Source organism: Acartia tonsa, chromosome 8, assembly GCF_053477335.1.
Source record: "Acartia tonsa isolate MP-2025a chromosome 8, ASM5347733v1, whole genome shotgun sequence".
Lineage (NCBI taxonomy): Eukaryota > Metazoa > Arthropoda > Copepoda > Calanoida > Acartiidae > Acartia > Acartia tonsa.
The window spans coordinates 8,741-26,359 of NC_137267.1; the positions used below are offsets into that span (position 1 = coordinate 8,741).

At 32.8% G+C, this 17,619-nt stretch overlaps 1 protein-coding gene across 1 annotated transcript; it reads left to right on the forward strand.

The window, feature by feature from the left end:
* The first annotated feature begins 13,909 nt into the window (after positions 1–13,909).
* On the forward strand, positions 13,910–16,285 carry LOC145325335 (uncharacterized). The gene is made up of 3 exons (XM_080168335.1): positions 13,910–13,960; positions 14,415–14,498; positions 14,739–16,285. The coding sequence occupies exons 1-3, from the start codon at positions 13,919–13,921 to the stop codon at positions 16,182–16,184; spliced, it is 1,572 nt and encodes a 523-aa protein (XP_080024461.1). The 5' UTR covers positions 13,910–13,918; the 3' UTR covers positions 16,185–16,285.
* Positions 16,286–17,619: the final 1,334 nt, after the last annotated feature.

Consider the following 17,619-nt stretch of genomic DNA (forward strand, 5'->3'; position numbering starts at 1 on the left):
TAGGCTAGGTTGAGTACGATAAACCCGAATGTAGTGAGGCGCGTGATAGAGAAAGGAAAGGAAATTTTAATTTTTAAAAAATGTTAGGCTATGTTAAGTACAATAGACCCAAACCTAGTGTGGCGCGTGATAGAGAAAGGAAAGGAACTTTTAATTATCAAAAAATCTTAGGCTAGGTTAAGTACGATAAACCCGAACATAGTGAGGCGCGTGATAGGGAAAGGAAAGGAAATTTAAATTTTTAGAAAATCTTAAGCTAGGTTAAGTACAATAAACCTGAACGTAGTGAGGCGTGATAGAGAAAGGGGGGTGGGGAGATTCCCAAGCATGCTATGCCACTTTTCCTGTAAGGCACCATAGCTTGCCTCTTTTGTGTCCATCAGATGACAAGGGAAGGAAATAAAGGAGCATTTTATGCAGCCTAGATTCCCAAGCATGCTATGCCACTTTTCCTGTAAGGCAACATAGCTTGCCTCTTTTGGGTCCATCAGATGACAAGGAAAGGAAATAAAGGAGCATTTTAAGCAGCCTAGATTCCCAAGCATGCTTTGCCACTTTTCCTGTAAGGCACCATGGCTTGCCTCTTTTGTGTCCATCAGACGACAAGGAAGGGAAATAAAGGAGCATTTTATGCTATGCCACTTTTATTTTATTTTAGTTTTTTATCTTATTTTTTATTTTTATTTCATTTTATTTTATGCTATGCCACTTTTATTTTATTTTAATTTTATTTTTTTTTATTTCATTTTTTATTTTTATTTTTTATTTTTATTTATTTTATTTTATGCTATGCTATGCCACTTTTCCTGTAAGGCACCATAGCTTGCCTCTTTTGTGTCCATCAGATGACAAGGGAGGGACACCTGATATAAGATGAAGGAGCAACATAGCTTGCCTCTTTTGTGTCCATCACATGACAAGGGAGGGACACCTGATATAAGATGAAGGAGCCTTTTAAGCATGCTATGCCACTTTTCCTGTAAGGCAACATAGCTTGCCTCTTTTGGGTCCATCAGATGACAAGGAAAGGAAATAAAGGAGCATTTTATGCTTTGCCACTTTTATTTTATTTTATTTTTTATTTTTATTTTTTATTTTTATTTTATTTTATTTTATGCTATGCCACTTTTATTTTATTTTATATCTTTTTTATTTTATTTTTTATTTTTATTTATTTTATTTTATGCTATGCTATGCCACTTTTCCTGTAATGCACCATAGCTTGCCTCTTTTGTGTCCATTAGATGACAAGGGAGGGACACCTGATATAAGATGAAGGAGCATTTTATGCAGCCTAGATTCCCAACCATGCTATGCCACTTTTCCTGTAAGGCAACATAGCCTGCCTCTTTTGTGTCCATCACATGACAAGGGAGGGACACCTGATATAAAAGGAAGGGAAGGAACATTGAGCTGTTTATTAAACTTGCCTAAATAAATATGGTCCATTTTATGAGCAGTCTAATCATCTCATAACTCCATTGAGGATGAAGCCCCAGCTATTCCAGGCCAAATTTCAGGCTCTATATATTAGTAACAAAATCTCCCACTAGGAGTCTCAATTTTTAAACAAAACAAGACACACAACTACAAACTTCCATCAATGTTAGGTAAAAAAATGACATATTCTACACCTCACACATATTAGAAAACAATTTTATTATACAATAAAGTCAGTTTAATACAAAACAACATATGGATAGTGGTAGTTGTCTACCTATACTTCCTTGTCAATACAATATCACCTTATATATACTAATACCTACCTCCTGCACAACATTGAAATCCATTAGACCAACACTATATTAGACTGGTCTACTTTTGGTTCCATGGCATTTTTTTAATCTTTTTTGTCCCTAGGTACTTTTTTACCATAGAAACGTTAAGAGTTATAAAACAAAGGATATTATCAACATTCCACCAAACTGAAACTGACCAAGATTCAAAGATTTTTCTATTTTATTTAGAAGATTTTAAAAAAAAAATTAATGCTAAACAAAACAAAATTAAGTTAGAATAAATGAAAAAAACAAAGAATACATAATAATATATATTTTTTTTTATCAATATCTACACAACAAGTTATCCTTTCATATCATAACTTTCATTCCTTTACACTCATTTTGGAACAAAAATAAAATAATAAAATTCATATAATGGTCAAATTTAAGTGTGTTTTTTGTGTGTGAGGGAAAATTTACCATGTCCCAATGACAGTTTTGGTGTGTAGACTTTTTTTTCTAATTTAAACTATCCACATAATGTGTGTGTGTGCCTATCCAAAATACATGTGACAAGTGCTCCATATTTCTTTTCTTGGTGCTATCATGCCTTGAAGGAAAAGAGGCCATGTCACCTAGGCTGCATTTAATCCTCCACAACCGTCCCATTTCACATGATGGAAGGAAAAGTGGCCTAAGTCCCAGACTATTTTGGTGCAAAGATGGCTTGAAGGAAAAGTGGCCATGTCACCTAGGCTGCTTTTAATCCTCCACAACCATCCCATGTCATAGGATGGAGTGAAAAGTGGCATAACTCCCAGACCAGTTTGTTGCTAAGATGGCTTGAAGGAAAAGTGGCCATGTCACCTAGGCTGCCTTTAATCCTCCCCACAACCGTCCCATTTCACATGATGGACTGAAAACTAAGTCCCAGACTATTTTGTTGCTAAGATGGCTTGAAGGAAAAGTGGCCATGTCACCTAGGCTGCTTTTAATCCTCCACAACCATCCCATGTCATAGGATGGAGTGAAAAGTGGCATAACTCCCAGACCAGTTTGTTGCTAAGATGGCTTGAGTGAAAAGTGCCCATGTCACCTAGGCTGCCTTTAATCCTCCCCACAACTGTCCCATCTCACATGATGGACTGAAAAGTGGCCTAAGTCCCAGACCATTTTTTTGCAATGATGGCTTGTCATCTAGGCTGCATGACCGCTATGACTAGAAAAAGTAATTTTCTCTAAAAATACACATGAACCACCAGAAAAAATTTTACGTCTTTATTTGTAACAGAAGCCGAGATAGAGGGGGGGGTCAATATGACCCCCCCCCGATCTATTAATGTGGGAATAGGGGCCCGATCTGTAAGGGTTAATCACTGATTACCCCAATCCTCCCCATACTCTTTTTTATAAGATAAATTATAGCACTACTACAAAAAAAATTTTATTGCTTTATGAAAATTTCATTAAAAAAGGTGTATGTTTAAAAATAGTAGTAGAATGATAATATTCACTAAATATGTGTATTTCTTATTGAAAAGAACTATAGACAAAATTTTTTTTAAAACTTAACATAAATTTTTATCGTGTTTTTAACTTATAGCACATAAAATCCCTTTTTCACATTTTGAGGCTTAGAGATAAGCTCATGTAGAAAACTTGTTTGAGCAGAACGAATAATTTATAAAATGCTGATTTTATGTAAACAAGGTTGACAACATCCATGGAAAAGGGCAGCTCAACACATAATATGGTTCAACAAGCAAACATTGAGGGGGAATGGGCAACATCCTTCAATGAGAAACAAAAATACAAATTATTTAAATTGAAATTATTGGTGGAAAAGTTTTGACATTTAGATGATTTTGAGCCAACAAATTAGAGAACATGTGTATAACAATTTTAGTGCTAAAGTTGAATTTAAAGTCCAATGTCTGCACCTCACTACTAACTTAACAAAAATTAACTGATAAAAGATGTATTTTGTTTCTTGTGATAGATATTTAAAAAAAAAAATTTTGAGCTTCCCACCCCTCCCCCTCCTTAGTTTGAAAAAACATTATTATATATGGAAGCAAGTGGGATCTCTTACCTATGCCTAACCCTGAAGGGATATATCTGTGGGCCTACCAAGCATCAAATATAACTTAACCTAAACTGTCATAAATCCCCCCCCCCATATTTCATTTTCAATTTTTCTTATAAAAAAGAGTATGGGGAGGATTGGGGGGTTTAGTGATTAACAGGCATTTTGACAGAGTATGCCAAATTTGGTGCATTATGATGCTGTTTCTATTAAAACTAGAATTTATTTGCAATATTATTTTATTTATCTAATCAATTATCCAGTTAAATAAAAAAGCATATTTTTTCAACATGTAGTATTAAACCAAGTCTTTCTGTTGTCACTGGTACAGTGGTAGTGCCATGCCTTGGCCCAATCAACAGACACAATTAACCCTTTTCAGTCGGGCCCCTTGCCGCACCTTAATCAGTCAGTCAAGCAGTTTGGGCTCTTTATCTTTCACACACAGAAAAAACCGGATGGGGGGGCGTTCAACGCCCCCCCCCCCCCCCCGACCGTTAAGGGTTAAGCAAATTTGGTGTTTTCCCTAAAAGTACCCTGTTGAGCAATAAATCCATCTTTTTAAAAACAAGGGTGGCATCACTCAACTTTATAGCAGGATACATTTCAATTTACTAAAAAAATAGAGGGTGGGGGGGGGGGGTAGTTCAGTGTTATAAAGACTTTTTGTAGAAAAGCACCATTAGACAAAGCACGCTTTATTTTTTATTAAATGAATAAGTTGGGGTACAATGTTTGGCACTTTCGATATAAGTAAATAATAATAAAAAACCCATAGAATGCGATAATAATTTCAGAAAAATAGAAGAAAATAGTTTTCATACTTAATTAACGTTTTTAAGTTTTTCTTCAAAAAGTTTAGATAAGATGCCTTTAAAAGTCATCTATGATTTTGTCAGGGATAAAAATGTAACTCTAAAATAAGAATTACAAAATATTTTTTTCAATTAGTACAAAGTAAAATTTTGAACATTTTATTGATCAGTATATTTTTTAAAATGTGAAGTAAAAACCTGAATATTTTATCATGAAAATTGTGTTATGATTTGATTGTCTGCTAGATTACAAGAAAAAAGATACTGACAGTATTTGTTGGTTCTTTAAAAAAAATTTTCTAAGATTTTAAAAATAGCAAAGGGTGTTATTAGACATACTTACAGATACAATTGCTAAGTCATTTTGGCCTAACACTAAAATAAAGTGCACCCATGAAAAGGATGAAGTAATCAAAAATTAGTAAGACATTGTGAAATAAGTTTTGACGTCACAAAAAACATTAATATTGAAATCTTGATGGGGCTGGGGGGTTGTGACGTACCCAAACTTACTTCAAGTGCCCCTAGAGACCTCTAGGGGCGTAGCAGCTAGTTTTTTTCATGAAAATACATAACATCTTTCTAAGTAAATCCTTCTGCATCTGACTGACTGTACAATTGATTCTTTCATTTCACCTGTGGCATATTGAGGCTACTGAGTGGTTTAATTTTTCATTTTAATATCCATGGAAAGCTTATTATAATATGTTAAGATAAATAACTTATACTTTATTGTAAACAGATGAATAAAATGATTATTTTACAAACAGGTTTTTGAAACAAGAATTAAATTATCCACAAAAAAGTCTTAAAGCTAAGAATTATAAGGATACGATGCATTCAATATTCAATAAACTCCATAAAACAAAACAAATTTTGCCTAAGGTTTTTTTTCCCAAAAATAAGTTTTTTTGGTCAAAATTTGATTTTCTAGTAATAATTGTAAAGTTGCTATACTTTACTTCAAATTGTTAATGGATTTATCATTGAAATATATAAGACAATTTAACATGCATAAATTAACAAGGACAGCAATCCATTACATAAGGCCAGACACTCAAATCTTCTCTAATTTTGAAAAAGATTCACTTAAATAAAACAAATCACCATGTTTAACTTAGATATTACAGTACTTCTAAAAACCAGTATAGGATTCAGTTTCACATATTGTAAGGTTGGAATTGATATTTTCTTATCAAATTGTGGATGTAAGCTTTGCATAAAAAATATATCTCAAATACTAACTAAAATGTCGTCCTATGTAAAAGAATCACCAGTGAGAATTTTTGTGATTTTCTCAATATCTTCTTATTTCCCTCTCTTTTTTAAGACCACAGAACATTTGATAATTCACCAAGTTCATTTGTCTATCCATAATCTTTAGTATACTCTATTATGGATGTTGTCTTCCTTGATTATATATAAATTATTTTAACGGAGAGATTTTGCGATTTGTTTTGGATACAGCACCCAAGAGGTCCATCCCCTACAGACCCACTGACATTCATTTAGTTTTTCCCCCCACAACTGTATGTCTGTCTGAATAAGTAATTTTATGTGTGAAATGCAAAAATCCTTATTTTATGAATTAACTTAAAGCAGGATTCATATCCTTAAATATGTCTGTGATCTCCAGTAAGATCTAATAAACAACCAAATAAATCTACCTACAATTCTCAGAGAAGTTTAGCATAAAGTCCAAGTGTGGGTCTCAACTATAAAACCCCTTACATTACCCCCCACAATATCTAAAATAAATACATTAGATCTAACTCATCACCTATTTCAGACCCCTTATACCCACCTTAATATAAAAATCTTGGATGTCTTTGAAGGTTTGTATTTAGCTAGAACAGATTTTTGGCAACTTTAAAGGAAAAACGGCTGTAAGTTGGATCTATGCTGAGACAGTATGTCCAAGAAGAAACATTACTTATACGCATTTAAAAATATTAAATGAAATTCCCCTTTGCATACTTAATCTAAGAATAATAATACCCTTAGGATATTTTTGGAATGTGTATTGTTATTTTTTATATGCCTAAATTTGTACATTCATCTGGAGACTTATGATAACTCTTTGATTGTATGAACTTATGCCATAGAAATAAGTTGGGCCTATTAAAGTGCTAAGGCATTCCCCTTTATTTTACTACTAATATCATGTGCCAGACATAACAGCAGTTGTTAATATTTTTTGTATACTTGGTATGGCATGGTTTAGTACTGACTTGAACCTGGTGGTAAGCCTACACACTACATTAATTAGTTATGTAAATGTGTGTGAGTTGATTTGTTTGTAATTTACAAAAAAAAAAGGTAAAGTCTCAAGTTGGGAAGAAAAACTTGCTTTTTTAGTTCAACCCTTCTTCCCAGCTAACAATATTCATGCCCCTGCTAAAGTAACAAGTCTTATTTATAGCAAAAGCTATTAAGTAGCAAATTTTTCAAAGATCAAGCAAACCTCTAATTAAATAAAAAAAGGGCCAAATATAAAGCTTCTCTAAAAATAAAACATAATCATATGAACTATTTTGGTTCAGAAATAAAAAAATATATAAGCAATCCACATTTTATATAAAATAGTAACATATATAAAATAGTAAAAGGCTTCTAGGAGTGTAGTTATGTAAATCAAAGAGTTCCATTTATACATTTGTTTTGCATCTACTTTTATAAACTTTTTGTATATATATTGAATGTCATAGAGCAAAGACGACATTTGAGTAATTCTCTACAAAGAAATTACATAAATATCATATGGTTAGAAATTTTGCCAAGAAGCAGACAAAAATGGCTAAAGGCAGAACCACTCTTTCACACAGCTCTATAGCTCTCTAGACAAGATTTTTAAGAATATAAAGTTTTTAGGTAAATATTAAAAGAATTTAAAAATAAGCTTTAAGATAAAAGTCATTGTAAAACATTTTTAAATCTATTTTGCAATTCGGTTTAATATACAATGATGAAACTATATATATTTTAAATTTTATTTAATACAAATCTTTAAATCTTTTGATTATTAACCCAATATTTAGTTTGAGTGTGTTTGTTTTGCCATTAGCTGGCAGGGAGGAAAGGGACATTGGTCTGTTTCTTACACTAGTCCCCAAAGTTAATAACATTTTCTTATTTTTAGGCTTGACAACTTTGGGGACTTTTATTGAATTTTGATTGGTAGGTTCATTAATATCAGTGTAAATGCATTTTAACCACTAATTGTAATCTACAAAATGAGATAATTTTGTCTGTATCAACATTGTAGATGTACATCAAATTATTGGCCATTGTCTTATCCCTTTAGATCCCTGAATTGCTAGGGTGTGTGTTAGATAAGATATGTGTAGTTGCTGTGTGTGTGTGTGTTAAGCCAGGTAGGTGTGTGTGCAACTGTTAGGCTATTCAAGTTGTGTGTGTGTGTGTGTTAAGCTAGGTATGTGTGTGGTGTGTGTTAAGCCAAGTAATGTGATTTACAAATTCTTTTCTCTGTTGATTTGCAGAGAAACAATATAGCTTAGGTTTATCAACATACTTGACTAAAATGAGATATAGAATTGTAAAAAAATATATGAATATTACCAAATAACAAACAGGGAATCATGATGGTACTGTGATGGTTTTAGGCTATTTTCTTGGGAGGATTGACATCTCCCCCCAAAAAAATAAATCTCCTCTCAAAAATTGTGTTTTTTTTTAAACTAAGAGAATTTTCTTTTTGGGCGAGACAAGTGTAACCCACCCACCCCCTCTTCCAAAAAAATTCAACAAAATTTGTTTTCTTCTTTTAAGCAAAAAAAATACAGGGGTATGGAAAAAGTGCTTCCCCTCCCTCCCCCCCAAAAAATTATGGCCTTTAATTATTGTTAAAAAGTTGATGCAAATACTATGCAGAATATGTCTTAGGCCAAAGCACATAGAGACTAGGGACAAAGTCACTAGTATGTATAAAAGTATTTTTTAAAAATTTTGGGGAGGGGGAAACTTAAAAAAATTTTTTTAATAAAATAAAAAGTGCTTTAACCCTTACAGATCGGGCCCCAATTCCCACCTTAATAGATCGAGGGGAGGGGGGGGCATAAAGAGCCCCCCCCTCTATCTCGGCTCCTGGTACAGATAAAGACGTAAATTTTTTTTCTGGTGGTTCATGTGTATTTTTAGAGAAAATTACTTTTTCTAGTCATAGCCTGTCAGAACGCTCCTTAGCCGCTTTTTAGCGGTCAGCCGCTAAATTTTAAAACAGCTGTAGAGCAGCCAATTTTGCAGCTAGGATGACCAAATTTTAGGACGAACTTTTATTTTTCATAACAAAAAAGTTACTTTTTCTGAAAATCGCCGAAAAACAGCAAATAACGGAAACCCCCATTTTTTGGCGGTTACGGCGGTAAAACGGCGATTGGCGCAAAGTAATATTTTTATCTGTTTGTTATTGCTCAAGGTCTATAGCTGTAATAGAAGCCACGATATTCATGATATATGTCTGTAGTAAAAGCTGGACAAAAATCGGCCATAAAGTCGGTCAGGGATTTATTTAGAATTTTTTCTAATTTTTTTTGCTACCCAACCAACTTTGACCGGACACCACGACCGACACAGACCAGATATCCTAATAAAATCAACTCTTGCCAACGTATAATTACTAAACTTAAAAAGTCATGAAGTTACAGCTCTCCATCTTACCTACAAAAAAAATGAGATTGAAAAAACTAGAGAGGGGGGCTCTTTGAGACCCCCCCCCCCCGATCTGTAAGGGTTAATGTCCAAAGTGGTTAAGTCAACAAATAAGAAAATGTTATAATGTAATTTGGTGAGTAATGTAATAAACACAATATCCCCTTCCTCCCTGAGATTTTCTATTAATAAATATACATGGAAAATATGATAAAAGCTTTGACAATAAATGTAGGCGGGAGTTGGCCAACAAAAGTAATAAGGACACTGGTGTTTTTTTCGTATATTTTTGATAGTACTTCATTCTGTTTTTATAGAAAAATATGGCATTTTTAACAATCTCTAAATATTTTGTTAGTCTCAAGATGTCATGGAGAGTACAACCACACCACCCCACCCCCCAAGAAAATAGCTTTAAACCACCACAGGACCAGTAGGTCCATTTCTTGAAGAGTAGAGCTTAATCCATTTGGTGGTTACTAAGATCTTAAGCTTCAGAAGGACAGACCTTTTCTATTTTCTATTAAAGATATAGATGCTTACACACAAAAAATTCCTTCATATTTCAGCTTTAAATATATTTCAAAACATCCTATTTTGCAGGGTTGGTGCATGACAATATTTCTCATCTGATTAACAAAACTTAACATCTTCTAAGCACATTTTGCTATACTGAACAAACAAAAATGGCCTGTTTATAAAAATTTTGCATATATATAAAATTTTCTGGAGCAAAGATGACATTTAAATCATTCTTCAAAAAGAAATTGCATAAATATCATATGGTTAGAAATTTTCCTAAGAAGCAGACAGAAATAGCCTAAGGCAGTACAACTAAAAACTTCTTTCACACAGTCAAGTATACTTTATGCCTAGTTAGGCTTAAGTGAAAAAGAGAGTTTTTAATTATAAAGATAAAAAAGCATACAAATTGCCTCAAGTCAAGTATTATGTCTTTAATACCAGCTTTCTTTGATTATCTAAGTAAATAGCTAAGTAGATAGCTAATGATTATAGATATTATTTCTAGTATGCATTGTCTATCAGGTAGTCTTTGGAGGAGGGACTGCCCCCTTTCTGTACCTTCATTGGTTGGGGGGGGGGGCATTCAACGCCCCCTGAATTATCTCAGCCCCAAGACAGTAAGCCTAAATACTTAGCTGTAAATGTGTGTGAAGTATTAGTAGTGAAACTGCTCTATAATTAAATATGTCCATCTGTCTGTTTAAAAGGTTTGGGGGAGGCATGTTTTTTTGAACTTAATTTCAAGGTAAAAGACTGAAATTTTCAGGGTTTAAATAAGTTCACATTTTACACATTTTCATAAAGTTTCATTGGGATTCGTCTAATAATTGGTCTGCTAGATTGGTTCTTAGATTTTAAAGTTTTCATGATTTTCTTAATGATAGAAAAGGCTGCAAAATCAAGACATAAATCCTTAAAAGTTTTGTTCATGGGACATTTTTTGTTGATCAGTAAAGCTGTGCTTTTAAAATTTCAAGTTTGGAAAACGCAGCAGCATAGAGCTATACTACACAGACAAGAAATAAATTCTAAAAATAGTCATAAATATTTTTAGATATTTATCTCATTCTCAGCTTCTGTACCTTTTAGGGTATGTCTTTTTATAACCCTATCTTTAACAGCCAAGGGGGGGGGAAGGAAAGGGGCAGACAACCTTTCCTCCATTTGGGCTATAATTAACTGACTTTAACTTTATTAAAGCATTTTATGTAAAAAAAATATGAAAATATCCAATAATAGTACAAATCAATATGAAAAATTGGTGTTCAAATATATTTCAGGTTCCAGGTATGAGCTTAGGCTGTTTGCTGCCACTTACAGTGAAATTCTTTAAAAATTTTAATATAAAATTGATATATTTTCAAATATTTTCTAAAAAAATTGTTCTTGACTCTACAAAACTTTCAAGTAAATTTTTAAGTAAATGAAAGAATCTAAAATCAAAAGTTGTTATATAAAAGGGTTTATAGTCAGAAATCAGAAATATCTTTATCCTTTTATTTTTTATATCACCTAATTTAGCCATATATACTTTATATAGCTGAGGAGAGGGGGCATTCTTTGCCCCCTTCCCTCCCCAACTGATTAAACTGTTTTTAACCTATTTTTAAAACATATATCAAAAATATACTATGACACCAGTAGAATCAAACTGCAGAGCCTAAATTTGAATTAAGTCCCCAATAAATTTTTTTGGGAGGATTTAAAAATTAATTTTTACGGTTCCACGACAAACGTAAGAGTCCCAAACGTCAGAGTGGAAAAACATCAGAGTGGACAAACGCAAGAGTCCCAAACGTCAGAGTGGGACAAACGTCAGAGTGGGACAAACGTTTGGGACTCTTGCGTTTGGGACTCTTGCGTTTGTCCACTCTGACGTTTGGGACTCTTACGTTTGGGGTAGGACCATTTTTACTGTTGCTGTGGTCCTTTTTGTTCAGAGCAAAAGGTCTTTTTTTATTTGGTTAAAATTCATAGCTTTTAGAGTGTTTTGCTTCATAAATATTGTATTCTGGTATAGAGTAAAATTAGGCCTTTTGATTTCATCTAAATCAATTCATTAAAAAGTTAATTCTTTACAATATATATATGATTTAACATTATCATGTTTGTTTTCTATCACTTATTTAAAACACATAAAATTCGGCTGTAACGGGTTAAAATTGTGTAAGATGCTGTAAGATGAAAACAAATGTTAATGCAATACAACAAATTTATTTTTGTCACATATACAAATATGATATAATATAAGATTATTCAAACTTATTTTTTTAAATATTTTTAAAAGTATGTATGTTTTATGTGTATGGTTTTCATTCTTTTCATTTTAACCCATTAGTGACGAACCGGGTATTAAAACCCGGTTCCGAAAAATGAAAAAAAAACCTGTTTTTGGCTTCATAATTGCATCATTCTCAGTATGAATCCCCCCTCTACTACCCTGGCTTTCATTTCCCCCTGAAGCAGGCAGTTTAGCTTACTTCCGTTTGCCGGTATAGATCAACAAAATTTGAAAATCATGAAAATTCAAAATACCCTTTTAACTTTTTTGTTTTTATAGTAAAGTTGCTGATTTTTTTCGTGAAATCTAATGTTTATTGACAAGTACATCTATTTGTTAATTCGTTTTATTCAAATTATTATTTTTTATATGATTTTTTTATCGTTTTTTTACACCCTTTTTTTGTGTATGTCAGGTTTTAAAACTTCGACAAACGGGCTTTTTTACCCAAAACGGCCGAAATAACCAGGTTTTTACTACAAAACCGGGTTTTAATGCCAGCAGAAACCGCCCAAATAATGCCTGGTTGGTATTTATGGCCAGGCCGAACCGGGTTTTTTTGCAACTTTCCTGTGCACGCCACTAGAGCAAAACAAAGAAATTGGAATTCCGTTTTTACCATTATAAAGCTTCCCTGAGATTTTCAGCTCGATTGGCCCATAAAAGTGGCGCTCGGCACTAATGGGTTAATTTAATAAAAATTATTTAACTACATTGGAAATAAGTCACTTTGTAAAAACACTCTTTTTTAAAATGTAAAGAATTGAAATGAAAGAAGACTTCTTATTGGTTCAGACTTCAGAAATATATGTTTTATTGTATATGTTAGATTTTTAAATGAAATTAATTGTTTTAGAAAAAAAAAATATTTCCATTGAACAGAGTAATGTTTTTTTTTTGTATCAATATAAAGTGAATTATATAAATTGTTCTAAAAGCCACATTATTACCCCGAGTAAAAAAGACCTTTTGCTCTAGTCAAAATGACCAGAGCAACATTAAAAATTATTTTTTAAATGCCCCAAAAAAGTTTAATGGGGACTGCAGTCTGATTCTATAGGTCTCCTAGTATATTTTTGACCCCCCATTCAAAAATAGGTTAAAAACAGTTTAAGGAGCAGAATGGGGTCAGACTTTAAAATGTTAGGTTATATTGGGTATAGTGGTTAGCAGTGGTGAGGTATAGGAAAATTATTTCAAATATGAAAAGGGGGACAGGTTACAATGCTGGACTTGACACTTTAAGGGTTACAGATGAGAGAAATAATTGAATTATTTATCGAAAAGGAGTCATAAACAAAGATTGCATTATACAGTTTTTTCACTGTACAAAACGCCAGAAAGTTGAGTGAGGTCAATCAAATTAATTCAGTATACCAGAGAGGAAAGGGAGGGAGAGATGTTATTCTGCACAGGTAATGTGAAAAATGTAGTGAAAAAAGTACCCCCCCCCCCCCTTATTTTTGATTTTCTTCAAAATTAAGGGGGGGGGGTTAAAACTACCCCTTCCCCCTTATTTTTGATTTTTTTCACAATTAAACGGGGGGATAAAAACTACCCCCCCCCCTTATTTTTGATTTTTTCTAAATTAAGCAGGGGGGGGGGGGTGGTTTTCGGTGCTCCGGTCTTCACATGTAAGCAAGCACCAATCTTTCACATAAACAAAATGAGATAAGAAAGTAGGTGGCATTTAACAAATCCCACAAATCCTCCCCCTTTTAAGTTTTAAGGTAATACTGTTATATATAACTAATTCTAAATATATGTTACAATTTTGGTATGATATAAAAGTAATGAAATATTTTACAGAAATTTATTGATAATGAGGAGGAGAGACACTTTGGTAGGAGATCCAAAGATCCAGGTATTTCATTATTTATGACTTTGGGTTGTTTTACAAATTTTATGATGTGAAAAAAAGAGGATAATGATGGGGGTTGTTGACAGCTCCCAGGTACAGCTGCTACCATCAAAATTTATGTTTTGAGATTTCAAATATAAAAATATAAACAAACATTTTCTGAAATAATTGTCCTTCTAGCTTTTGAAGTTTTTAAATAAAAAGCACCTCAAAACAAAAGTTGTTAAATAAAAGAGTGAAGAAAACAAAATTTGACTGTGACTCATGAAATTTTTTCACCAATTAGAGGACATGCACAAAAAAAAAATTTACTTCTAACTTTAATAGGAGCTGGGGTGATTTTTTTTAACATAGGGGGTGGTTAACATAGTGATTAAGGTGTAGAAAGGGGCCCAACTTTAATGGTTTAAATATCAGATATTTTTTTTACAGAAATAAGAAATTTCTAATGTTTTAGGAGTGTTACAGAGAAATGTTCTGTGTACAACCAAGGCAAACTGCTAAACTCCTTTTGGTTGTCCTTTTAATGACAAAGATTCAGGTGTGTTAATTGTGTTAATTGTTTATACTTCCTTACATAAATAACAAAAAGAAGAAATAATCACAAAATTTTTAAATATTCTAAAACAGTTATAGTATGTATTTGGAATATTTACTTTTTTTATTTACTATTTATTGACTAAGGCTCTTTTTTCCATCTAAAGAGATTGGTACAATTCATGTCCATTTTCTTGGCCCTGCAATGTTTTATTCTAAAATCAAGATAATTGTTTTATCTTAGGTAACATTTGGAGTAACAGTGGGCAATGGAAATGTCTTCATAGGTGATGTAAGAGGTATCAGACCCCAGGGAAATGGAACTTATACAAAGGCCAATGGAGATAAACATACCGGTAATTTTGAAGATGGAAAAATGACTGGACAGTTTTTGGTGGAATATGCTGATGGTGCTGTTTACAGAGGAGATGTTGATGAGGATGGAATTCAACAAGGGAAAGGAGTTTATACCTGGCCTGATGGAGTGAGATATGAGGGGGAGTTCAGAGGGGGTGACCAACATGGCCTAGGTATTTATTATTATGCTAATGGGAACAAATATGAGGGGGAGTGGAGCTATGGTCTCAAACATGGCACAGGTGTGTATACCTGGGGTCCTGAATCTAAGTGGGCTGGAGACAGGTATGAGGGGGAGTGGAGAGATAACAATAGGAATGGCCAGGGTATCTATTACTTTGCTAGTGGAGACAAATATGAGGGGGAGTTCAGAGATGGTGTTAAGCATGGCCAGGGCGTGTATACCTGGGCTAGTGGAGACAAATATGAGGGGGAGTGGAGAGATGATGAAAAGACTGGCCAAGGTATCTATTACTATGCAGATGGAGACAAATATGAGGGGGAGTGGAGACAAGACAAGATAAATGGCTGGGGAAGATACACATATAAAGATTTTAAAAATTTTGTAGAATATGATGGAGAATGGATTGATGAGTATAGAACTGGTTATGGAAAGATGGTGTATAAAGATGAAAGTATCTACAATGGTCAATGGAAAAGTTCCAAAAGAGAAGGACAAGGATTATTGTTATGGCCTAATGGATCCTGTTTCTATGGACAAATGAAGAATGATGAAATTTATCATGGCATGACAATGACTCCAGACTTGGTGTTTACATATCCCTCATACAAAAATACAACTTACAATCGAAAAGGTTTTAAAGTTGCCAACTTTACTGCAGCTGAAATTGAATGTTTTCAAGAAGGAAAAGATATATCTTGTTACAACAATCCTAATGACATAGAAACCCTATACTTTGGTAGTCCTGAACTTTATTATGTTGGGGATACTACAACAGTAAGAAGAAGAAAGATAATGGATGGCTTTGGAGAACTAGGACTTGATGGAGGCTACTATATAGGGGAGATGAAACAAGGCATGCAAACTGGTTTTGGTCTAAAAAGTGAACCATTTTTAGCAACACTGATTGGAACTTATGTGGATGGTATCCTTGAAGGGTTGGGAGCTTCTATTTCCTTTTCATCTAAGCATAGATTCATTTATCTTGGAGGTTACCTGAAGGGTCAGCCAGATGGTCCAGGTATTTTCATTTATCCTGATGGTGAGAAAGTTCTTGGATACTTCATTGAAGGAAAGCTGGATCATACTGCAAATCCTATCTACCTTCATCCTGATGGGACTAGAGATAGCTTGGTTCCAACAAGTGGCTGAGGGGAAAGATTCTATGATTAACTGAAGAGAAAAAGTATTGAGATGATATATTATTAATTGTATTACTTGATATGAGAATGATTTATAACTTACCTTCTTACATACATTAATCGGTTTGTTTTATTTTCTTATTGCTTCTCATTCTTCTATTATATTACTAATTTTGCAAACTACCCATTACTATTAATTGATTTATTTGAGTTTCACTTTTGATTTAAATAAATTTTCATAAATTGCACAATATCTTACTGTAGTATTATAAAAATATTAATCTTTAATACATTCTACAATTCATTTTAATTATTTGTTTCTAAAATGTATATTCTAAACATATTGCCTATTTGATTTGTCTATTATTACTTGATATAATCAAAGTTAAATTTACAAATTTTATCTAACAAAAACTTGCACATATTCTATATATTTCAGACTATTTGCAATGACTGCATAGTTATAATAAAGTGAAAATGTTGCTGAGAGTTACATATAACAAACAGTATATAAATTGAAAAAGCAAATAAAAGGTAGGATGCTTTCCTTGGAATTTTTAAATTGTAAAAATTCAGGATAGCTCTTATAGGGTAAAAAATGTTTTCTTTTTTTATTTATTATCATAGCAGAAATTCATTCCAAACTATTTTTAATAGACAAAGTTAAAAAAATCACACTTATTTTATCAAATCTGAAAAAAAGTTTCTATCTCTCTATTTTCTAGATTAAATCAAAATGTATCATTCTATCAATGTATCTATTTGTATCAAATCTTATTAAATATATATTTTTCTAGGTTCTGATTTCCTAAGCTAAGCTGCACAATTTTGTCTGGTGAAATATTTTGGATGATTATCAATCAGGATTAGGGAAACTGAGACTAACAAGGTAAATAACACTTTTTTAACTGAAAAGGGTGGCACCTATAGCCAAAACAATAAATGTGATATAAATCGTTTCGTATCTTACTTGTAGCTCTATCAATTACATGAGGTTATGTAGTTTTCAATTACGGATTGTATCGTAGTATTAGCTACTCTACAACTCACTTTGGACATTCAAAAATTACATTTTTAATTTTTTGGGCCAAATAACCTGGTATTTAGAACAAAAAGGTTACCTATGCCAAACGGTTTCTTTATTCCCGCCAAACCAGGTTTTATTGCAACTTTCCTGTGCATGCCACTAGAGCAAAACAAAAAAATTGGAATTCTGTTTTTACCAAAACAAAGCTTCCCTGACATTTTCAGCTCGATTGGTCCATAAAAGTGGTGCTCGGCACTAATGGGTTAAGATAATTTTTTCTGAAGATTTTATTAAACAATGTTTGTGAATTACACTTTAATAAAGTTTTGTAAATCACAAAAATACTTTTATTATAAAACATATTCATATCCTTATTTATGTCTATATGTAATCTCCAGTAAAATCTAGAAAACAACTA